Consider the following 10,284-nt stretch of genomic DNA (forward strand, 5'->3'; position numbering starts at 1 on the left):
GCGTGGTGGTGCAGCGGGTTAGACCGGATATTGGTCTCCAGTGGGTTTGGGGTTCAAGTCCCGCTTGGGGTGCCTTGTGACAGACTGGCATCCTGTCTTGGGTGTGTCTCTTCTCCCCATGCAGCCTTATGCCCTGGGTTGTTGGGTTAGGCTCCAGCTTCCTGTGACCCTGAATGGGACAAGTGGTTGTGTGTGTGAATTTCAGTTATTGACTGGGCTGTAGCAGTGAAACACATTTACTTCCCAGGCAGGTGTATAACAGTAAGCAGCCCTGGTTCCAAAACTTAGTCCATAAAGGAATTTGGTTCATATTTAAATTTATCTGCTGCTTTTCTCTCCAAAGCGACTTACACTAAGCTATCTGCAGTTATTTACCTATTTACACCGCTGTAAACACTACGCGTGCAGAAAAAAGCAGGAAATCAAACTCAAAATTTTTGTTAAAGTATTAAAGGACCGATCCGAATGTTAAAAATGAATGGAAAAAACTGCACGCGCCCAAGCACGTCGACTCCCGGTGCTTCGCACGTCCTCCAAACCCGACGGGAACCCGCGCGAGCCCTGACGCGCGCGAACTCCGGGACTCCGCCCCCATTGGAGGAAGCGGAGCGCAGGGGGAAGAGGCGGGGCTAAGAGGCCGGGGGGGCGGGGCGAAGCCGCGCTCTCCCTGCAGTTCCGCTTCGTGCCGTGGGCGACCCCACGCGTGTAAAGGACCAAAGTGTGCACGCGGAACAGCCGAACGTGCGGCGCTTGCAAGGTAAGGCAGACCTTAGCGGGAACACCACTCGCGCTTATGTACCCTGCAAAAAAAAAAAAACACCCCCAAAAACTGGCGGCATGAAATTGATTTAGATAAAAAATTTAATTTCAGTTAAGGATGCGATGGAATTTTGTGTCCAAAACGCCGCGTCATGACAACTTTATTTAAAAAGGCCTCCGAGCACAAGAAACATTTGTCATTTGTCAATGATTTTGAGTCACTTTCACTTTGTACCCCAATTTGTATCGATTTTTATCACAACGTATCCAGTTATCATAATAACTGTTTCTGTTGGTATCCATAATGAAACGCTGTGAGAAAAACAAAAGAAAAAATGTACCAAAAATGTGCTGTTGAGTGCCGGTTCCCCGCGACCCCGTATGATCATGGGACAAACTAAGACTAGTAGTAGTAGTAAGGGCAAAGTCTGTGCACTTGTTAAAGTTTAAACTTTTAAATGAGAGTCTAACGGTTGGATTGTATTACAGCTCATGGAACAGCAGTGATTAATGCAGAAAAGCCGTGTTATTCTCAGTACCGCATTGTGTCTCCAAGTGTTTTTTTCCCCCAAAAAAATTTAAAAAATGAGAAAATGTGAATGCAAAGTATGAGCAATTAGAGCTCACTTTCCAGCCACGGTTTCTGAGAATAAAGTGTTATTAAATCGCAGAAGAAAATCGATATATACAGGCAGTCCCCGGGTTACGAACGTCCGACTTGCGTACAAACTGTAGTTATGAACCACCCCCCCCCCAAAGCCTATTCTATTACATTTACATTTACGTTTATTCATTTAGCAGACGCTTTTCCAAAGCGACATACATCTCAGGAAAAGTACAATTTATGCATTACATTAAGAGAAAGAGACATAGCTGCAGACATGAAAGCCTCAAGCAAACCTAGTTCGTTACCTACCACTTGCTGCACCGAGGTTCATCGATCAAGTAGATATAAAAATATTATAATTTAATGTATAAATTTAATAAAAATATTAAAAATTGGAGTTACAAACAATGACTCGTAATAACAAATAGGCACTACTTTGCAACGAGCGTCAAAACATTGAGCATCTACAACGTACAGCGGTTCCTGGGCGCTTGAGCCCGAGGTGGAACGGACTCGGTTCATCTCAGTCGGACCACGTTGCCGTTAACGCTGTCTCGTGTGTTACTGTATTTGCCTTTTATTTTCTTTGTTTTTACCCTCGTAACCATGACACCAAAGCGTTAATGTGAAGCAAGTGATGGTGATGGATCAAAGAAAAAGAAAACAATCACGACTGAAACTAGAATGGAAATAATAAAGCAACTGGAAAGGGTGAAACGCCAGTGAACACTAGGAAAGTGTCTTTAATGTTTTTATACCTACACACACACGTCCTCTTCTCCCTCTATTATAAATACTGTATTACATTGTATTATTATTACTGTATTGTTATAATAAAGATATTTTAGTGCATCTGGAAGTGTTTCTTTAATGTTTTTTTATGCATTGAAAGGGACACGATATACGATGTACTAAGATAAACATTTGACTTACTGACATTAGATACCCACCGTACCGAACTGTTCCGACTTACATACAAATCCGACTTAAAGACAGACTTAGGAACGGAACTCGTTCGTAATTCGGGGACTTCCTGCATTTAGTATCATCTTTCAGATCAGCTGAACTAAACGGCATAGAACAAAGCATTTGGTCATAATTTTGAGTAGTATGTTCCATCTTGACCTTCAGTGCACTTACGGACTTTGTCTCTTGCAGACCGTGTTACCTGTAAGAGAGAAGCAGTGCATTATGGGTCGCCTGGATGGGAAGGTGATCGTGCTGTCGGCGGCTGCGCAGGGCATCGGGAGAGCTGCAGCCATCGTAATGTATCACAGCACCAAAGAAGCACTTAATGTTGGAATAATACTCCTTTATTACCTGTAGTGGCAAATTTTGTTACCTTGCAGTCGCAAGGACTCGGGTTCGAATCTGAACCCGAGTCCTCGCGACTGCAAGGTAACAAAAGTAGCACAGCCCTTACCCTCAATTGCACTTACCACAGCACTTACCCTAAATTGGTACAGTAAGAATACTCCGCCATGTAAATGGGTAAATCATTGTAAATTTAATTATGTAACACTCTATGCCACCTTGAATGAAGGTAAAAGTGAATAATGAAAATTATTATGGCGTGCGCCCTGTTTGATATATTGCCAGTGGCAATGCAAGGTTGTGGGGGGAAAAAAAAAAATAATAAAATAAAATAGCTTCCAAACCCTGGATTTTAACATGTTATTCCAGCGCAGTGTTTGTGCTTTAGACACGATGCTGATGAAGTCATTACACTTTCAGAGGACTTCCGTTCATCGTGAGCATTTTTAGATTTTTAATTATGTTAATTTGACTTGTAATTAGTTGCACAATTCACTCCTAAAATTAGTTTTTATGTTTTACCTAGGCTCAGTTAAACCTCGGGAAATAAATGACATATTTTGTTACTCCCCTTGGTATAATAGTATGATTTTTAAATGAAAAGCCACGATCAGAAGTTGAAATAGGAGGGGCTCTTGGTTAGATTTTTTTTTTTTTTTTTTTTTGGGAAGTGAAAGATGTGTCATTTGTGCACTGGACACGTCACTTTATTGGTCCTGCGCAGTCCATCAGTGGGGTTTAGAACCCAGGGCTGTGGAGTCGCTACACAAAACCTTTGACTCCGACTCCGACTCCTGAATTTATGATACCTTCGACTCCACGCGCACACAGTCTGAAACCACTTCTCCCAAGCGGGGGTTGCGGCGAACTGGAGCCTAACCCGGCAACACAGGGCACAAGGCTGGAGGAGGAGGGGACACACCCAGGATGGATGCCAGTCCGTCACAAGGCACCCCAAGGGGGACTCGAACCCCAGACCCGCCAGAGAGTGGGCCCTTCATCTCCAGGAACCCAATAATTGCTTCCGACTCCAACTCCATCGAACTGTTAAAATCTCCGATGTGGATGCGCTCATCTGCAGATCAATGATCAAAGGCAGCCAACCCATCATCCCCCTGCCTCCATCACTTACCGCGGTGCAGGAACAGGGGCTCGGATCGTTCCGCTTTTTTATCTGATGCCTTTTTATCAGGAAAAGTTGCGTGACTGGTTTTCAAGTTGGCAGTGAAATATGATTCAGCAGCTGGAAATTTCAGTTTTTCTTCACTTGCCTTTGCAAAGTTAGATTTTTTTGAGCCGCCAGCGATGCATGAAAAGTCAAAGAGCATCACACCCTCGATCTGAACCGTTGCTTGAACCGGCCCTAGGCCAGAAAGATGCAAAGTTTTGTGTTTCTCCTTTTTTTCTTTCTGAAAGCTATGGAGCAAACAAAATAACATGACAGTAACTGGGGTACGAAACAAATCTTAATTATTGTAGCTTGTGAAGTACAAAGAATGTTGTTTTGGGATATCATGTTGAAGTCTGGTGTGTAACATGGATAGATTTTTTATTTTTTTTTTCCCCATAACCTTGCATTGCCATTGGTGAAAAATGAAATAGTCTGAGTGACATATAATAATGATAACATTATTATTATTATTAGTAGTATTTTTATTATTATTATTGTAATTCATTTTACTACCACTAATACTACGATTGTTAATAATAATAATAATAATAATATTGTTACTGTTTTAATTTAGCTCCTGCAAGTCATTTCAGGTGTTGATAAAGCAGTAGTTTCACCTTAGTTCCACCAGCGCAAAGGTTGGAGATGCTAAAAAAAATGGATCAGTGTTTGATCCCGTTGATCCCGGTTTTGGTGTCGCTGTCGACTGAAGTGATCCACGTCCGTGTGCTTGTGTGCAGGCCTTTGCCAGGGAGGGGGCCCAGGTCATAGCCACTGACATCAATGGAAAGAAGCTGAAGGAGCTGGATGGGCTCTCAGGTACTGTACTGTACTGTACTGTACTGTACTCCTGTCTCGTGCAGCTTTCCTGGTCGTGTGCTGCCCTCTAGTGGCCAATCCTCTGCAAAGCATCACTGGAAAATCAGCATCTCTGCAAGTTTCTAGCATGTTAAAGTTATTTAACGTTGCATAAGAGTGTACGTATTCTTGTTTAATTTTCCCACTGTTATGAGCTGTGGTTCCGCCTTTCAGTGATGCTCTCGGTTTGAGTCCAGCTAAATGATCACAGCAGCTCAGAAGCATCTCTATTGCTTGCTATTGCTATATATAACATTAACATTTATACACACACACACACACACACACGCGCACACACACACAGAGCCTAAAACCGCTTGTCCTGAGCGGGGTCGCGGCAAACCGGAGCCTAACCCAGCAACACAGGGCGCAGGGCTGGAGGGGAACGGGACACACCCAGCACGGGATGCCAGTCCGTTGCAAGGCACCCCAAGCAAGACTCGAATCCCAGACCCACCAGAGAGCAGGACCCAGCCAAACCTGCTGTGCCACTCCACCCCCCTCATTTATATAATGTGTATATATAATATAAGTATATTATATATCTATTCACGGTTCTGGCTCCGTTGTGGTGGAACGACCTCCCCCTCTCTCTCAGAACTGCTGAATCTCTGTCCACGTTTCAAAAGGGTTTCAAAACTCTACTCTTCCAGACTCATTATGCCCCATGATATTTTAAGCTCATGTAAGGTGTAAATGTTCATGCTGTATAACTTTAAGATGATGCCGGATAAACCTTTACACAGCTACTTTTGTAATGTAATGTAAATCTTTATATATATCTCAAAAAAAACAAACATTATTACTAGGAAGATGATCAGGAATCGTCAATATTCGGATAAAGTTTTATGCAGCTACTCGTGATGAACATTGGTTCATATGGTGGAAAGAAACTAAATGTACTTTAGAATCACACGTCTGCATCTAAGTGTCTCTTTCTCCGAATGTAATGAACACGTTGTATTTTCTATGAGATGTACGTCGCTTTGGAGAAAAGTGTCTAATGAATAAATACGTGTAAATAAATGTATTGGGTATCAGGACGTTCAGAGATCAATGGAGAGAAAAGCAATTAGATATGATTTTTAATCACCGTGGTGAGTAGCATGGATTTGTTTTGGTGGCCGTGTCAGGAATAGCTTCTCTTCCCAGATACAGGCTTCGGAGGCTGCGTTCCGTGTGTATTCCTTGGTCGGCGGCGTAATCCTATTAATCGGGGCCTAAATCGCCTCACATGACTTTGGGCGAATCCCCTTTGACTCTCATCTCATCTCTGGGATCTGTCTCACGGGCTGTTTTTCAGGCATTAAGACCAGGGTGCTTGATGTGACTAAGAGAGATCAGATCGAGGCCTTGGCCCGCGAGCTGGACCGTGTCGATGTCCTCTTCAACGTGGCTGGGTACCGTGTTTTTACATCTATCCGACGCTCTTCTCCAAAGCAACGTATAATGCAAATCTGTGTAGTTATTTACCCTTTTACACAGGCAGGTAATTCTGCTGGAGCCATTTAGGGTTAGTGCCTTGCTCAAGAGTACCATAGCTGGAGGTGGGATTCGAACCTGCAATGTTTGGGTCCAAAGCCAGGTGTCCCCAGATAGACGTGATGCAATGTGATATGTGGACAGCTAGCTTAGCTAGAACAGCTGGTAGCATAGCAATTAGAGCTGCTGCCTTTGGACCCAAACGTTGCAGGTTTGAATCCCACTTCCACTTGTAGTACCCTTGAGCAAGGTACCTACCCTAAATTGTTCCAGTAAAATTACCTGGTGTAAAACAGTAAATAATTTAAGTTGCTTTGGGGAAAAGTGTCAGCTGAATGAATAAAGGTAGATGTGATACCTTGGCAGGTGACCTGCTGTTGTATGGAGCAAAGGTCCAATTCAGGTGACATGGAGACCCCCCCCCCCGGTCATTTAATGACTTCATGGTGGTGTCTCCCTTCTACAGCTTTGTCCACCATGGCTCCATCCTGGACTGTGAGGAGAAGGACTGGGACTTCTCTATGAATGTCAATGTCCGCAGCATGTACCTGATGATTAAGGCCTTCCTGCCCAAGGTGATGGAACTGCAGCCCCACTCTGTAAACGCTGTGTGCAAACACTAGGTGGCATGATGGTTAAATGGCTTCCAACCTTCCAGATGGTGGCTCAGAAGTCCGGCAACATAATCAACATGTCATCGGTGGCGTCCAGCATAAAGGGTGCGGCTTCCTGAAGCGTCGCGTGTTCGGCGAGCAGCCGCTTCGCTCCCATTGGCTGTGTTGGAATGTTTGTCCGTCACGCTTACCTCGTTTCAGGTGTGGTGGACAGGTGCATCTACAGTACGTCCAAGGCCGCCGTCATCGGCCTCACCAAGTCTGTGGCGGCAGATTTTATCGCCCAGGGCATCCGCTGCAACTGCATCTGCCCTGGTAAAAACATGGGTTCCTGGTCAAAAGTTTGAGTCCACCTGCTTGACCTCCTGGTTCCTGCATTTATTTGACTTTTACAGGATGTAAAAAAAGAATTTGGGGGGGGGGGGTTCCCCCTTTCACATATTTACAGATAAAAAGAAAAGTGTGAACCTCATAATGGGTGTATACGGTTCCAGTGAAAAATTTGAGGACACTGGCTGAACTCCCTCAGCCCCCCCTCCACAATTCTTTTAGTACACGCATGTTCTTAATTTTTGCTTTAAATGTGCATCTTTATATATATAGCTATACAGTATAAATGCAGGAACCTGGTTTTCAAGCAGGTGTACTCAAACTTTTGACCGGCTGTGTGTGTGTGACCACAGGGACGGTGGACACCCCGTCACTGAGGGAGAGGATGGCGGAGAGGCCCGACCCTGAGCAGGTGCGTCACTGAGGGGACACCCCCGTCCCTTTGACCGCAGTGTGTGTGTTGAACGGGTTTGTTCCAGAGTTCTCCCACCAAAGAGAGTCTTGTCTTCCTTGTCATGTCGTTGGTCCATAGTACTGTGATCAATTAAACTGCATAACTAAGCAGGGCCAGCAGGGGGCGCAGTGGTTAGTGCTGACACATTTGGACCCAGCAGAAGATGAGATTCGAGTCATACCTCTTGCTGTACTGCCCTTGCTCAAAGTACTTTACCTTGGACTGAAAGTAAAAATTACCCTGCTGTATAAACAGGTAAATTCGTGTAAGTCGCTTAATGTAATAAGTCATTTCAGGAAAAACAGCAGATAAATGTAGTATAATTTTCTTCCTCTTCATTTTCTTTATCTATATTTTTACTCTTTGTCCCCTTGTATCCCTGTGTGGTGACATTTATTCATAGGTGACTTTCAGATGAGCGACATATAGATCATGGTAAATGTACTGCAGTAATTTGACTCCTGGAAAGTGACCTCCTGCACCACCTGTGCTGTGATTTAAGGCCCGTAAGGACTTCTTGGCCCGGCAGAAGATGGGCAGGATGTGCACGGCGGAGGAGGTGGCTCACCTGTGCGTGTACCTGGCCTCCGACGAGGTGAGCGCAGTGGGGTGGGGTGGGCTGGGTTGTTTTTCAATAATGTGGTTAAATGTATGGGGCTTCAAACCACCTCCCTACCGGAGCATCACCATGGATTACCGCAGAAAGACCGAAAATTAAACTGAGGTGTGAAAACTTGAGAGGTTCCCGACTCCAGCTGATAAGCGAAAATCACACACTTTACGGCAGAGGTTTCCGGATGTTTCCTCAGTAATCACTGAGGGATTTGGGAAACTGGTGGTTTTGTGAGCTTTGTGTTTATACGCTTCTCTCTGCAACTGCAGTCTGCCTTCGTCACCGGGACGGAGCAGGTCATTGATGGAGGGTGGCGCCTCTGAGGACCCAGCGTGGAGACCACTGAGCCCCGGAGGCCTCGGGTTCGACTGGACTGCAGAAGCTAGTTAGCAACTTGGAGGAACAAAGCCAGCTTTTAGTTGATCTGTAGCAAAACTCTTGACTGGGCACAAGATTTTTACAATCATGCATTTTTCTTCATAAAGAAACCAATAAACATCCATCTGTATGTGAAACATGGATTTTTATTGTTATGATTAAAAAAAAAAAATTTAAAAGTTTCCTAATGAGGGCAGCAGGGGGTTAGTGGTTACAGCTGCCACCTTAGTGCCTAAAGGTTGCAAGTTTACATCTCCTCATCCCTCTCCTCTTGCTGTGGTACCCTAAGTCGAGGTACTTACCCTGAAACGATAGTGAAATTTACCTAGGTAAATAAATGTGTAAAATCAACGTAAGCAGCTTCATGTTGTAAGTCCGTCTGTACTACTTGCCCCATACGGGACACGGAGCCCAACCTAGCATGCAGGGCGTAAGGCCGGAGGGAATACACCCAGGACGGGACGCCAGTCCGTCACAAGGCACCCCAAGCAGGACTCGAACCCCAAACCCACCGAAGAACAGGACCAGCACCAGCCCACTGCGCCCCCCTGTCATGTTGTAAGTGGCTTTAGAGAAAAGCATTAACTGAATGAATAAATGTAAAGTGTAATTCACCATGCGCTCATCCCACCTTTGAAAATTAAATAAAAAATAATAATAAAAATATAAAATAAAAGCTGAAATGAACATTTGTATTATTACTATTAGTATTACACTTTATGGCCTGGTCAGAATTAACAGTGACAAAGAGATGCAGTTTTTTTTCTTCCATATTGAAAACTGGCCTCTGTGTGTTCCAGCTGCGCCTTTACGAGGGTGTGTGTCGGCTGGTGCGAAACACAGGTTTGCCGAGTGCGTTGGACGCCATTCTGCAGAGCCACGGTCCCAGCGGTCCTGACCCGACTCCCTGCTTTGTAGCTTTAACAGGATGAGATTAACCCTTTTGCCGGACAGAGGGCGGGGCCTATAAATACACCTGGGAAAGGTCTGGAGTGGGATGTGAACCTGCAGAGGGAACTGTGGTCTGGGTCTCTCTCTAAACACCTGTAAAAGCAGCAGGTGGCACAATGGTTAGTGTTGTCCAATTGCAATCTCAGAGTCCCAGGTTTGAGTACCCTTTATACAGGTACTCGCCCTGAACTGATAGAGTAGAAATAACCCCATGTCAAATCTGTATCTGTATGGGGTTTGTCCATGTGCTCTGGTTTCCTCCCGCTATCCAAAAATCACGCAGTTTGGATGAACTGGTGACTCTGAATTGGCTATATAGAAGGGGGGAGGGGTACCCTGTGGTGGACTAGTGTTCTGGTGTCCTGTTCTCACCCTTCTGTTATTCCACTCTGGGATAGGCTCCAGACTGCTGGGACCCTGATCAGGATGAGTAATTAGCAGAAGTGTGTGACTGAGAGTGTTTATTTAATAATCACAGATGCATTTGTCGGGGGGGTGGGCAGCGTAGTGGTTAGATTTGCTGCTTTTAGACCAAAGGTTGCAGGTTTGAATCCTACCCCTTGGTGTAGTACCCTGGAGAAAGGTACCCACTCTGAACTGCTCCACTAAAATTACCCAGCTGTATAAATGGAAAAATAATTCTAATTTGCTTTGAGAGAAAGGTGAGCTAAATGAATAAAAGTAACGTAAACATTTTTAGTGTCTGATTATGACCCCTCACCCCCCGCGCCACGTTCTGTGCTCCATACACGT

General features: G+C 44.8%; 1 protein-coding gene across 1 annotated transcript; it reads left to right on the top strand.

Moving 5' to 3' along the window:
• Positions 1–643: 643 nt before the first annotated feature.
• On the top strand, positions 644–9,022 carry bdh2 (3-hydroxybutyrate dehydrogenase, type 2). The gene is made up of 10 exons (XM_018735737.1): positions 644–757; positions 2,525–2,629; positions 4,592–4,670; positions 6,013–6,109; positions 6,658–6,766; positions 6,850–6,910; positions 7,007–7,120; positions 7,489–7,547; positions 8,092–8,184; positions 8,472–9,022. Exons 2-10 carry the CDS (start codon positions 2,558–2,560, stop codon positions 8,523–8,525), a joined length of 738 nt encoding a protein of 245 aa, XP_018591253.1. The 5' UTR covers positions 644–757; positions 2,525–2,557; the 3' UTR covers positions 8,526–9,022.
• The last annotated feature ends 1,262 nt before the right edge of the window (positions 9,023–10,284 follow it).

Source organism: Scleropages formosus, chromosome 16 (assembly GCF_900964775.1).
Source record: "Scleropages formosus chromosome 16, fSclFor1.1, whole genome shotgun sequence".
Taxonomy (NCBI): domain Eukaryota; kingdom Metazoa; phylum Chordata; class Actinopteri; order Osteoglossiformes; family Osteoglossidae; genus Scleropages; species Scleropages formosus.

What these genes read in the sequence shown, in the direction of transcription:
- bdh2 (XM_018735737.1), top strand. Translation starts at nt 2,558, where the DNA reads ATGGGTCGCCTGGATGGGAAGGTGATCGTGCTGTCGGCGGCTGCGCAG. An exon ending in GGAGCTGGATGGGCTCTCAG is followed by an intron (nt 4,671 to 6,012) that starts GTACTGTACTGT and finishes GCTGTTTTTCAG; the next exon opens with GCATTAAGACCAGGGTGCTT. An exon ending in TTAAGGCCTTCCTGCCCAAG is followed by an intron (nt 6,767 to 6,849) that starts GTGATGGAACTG and finishes CCAACCTTCCAG; the next exon opens with ATGGTGGCTCAGAAGTCCGG.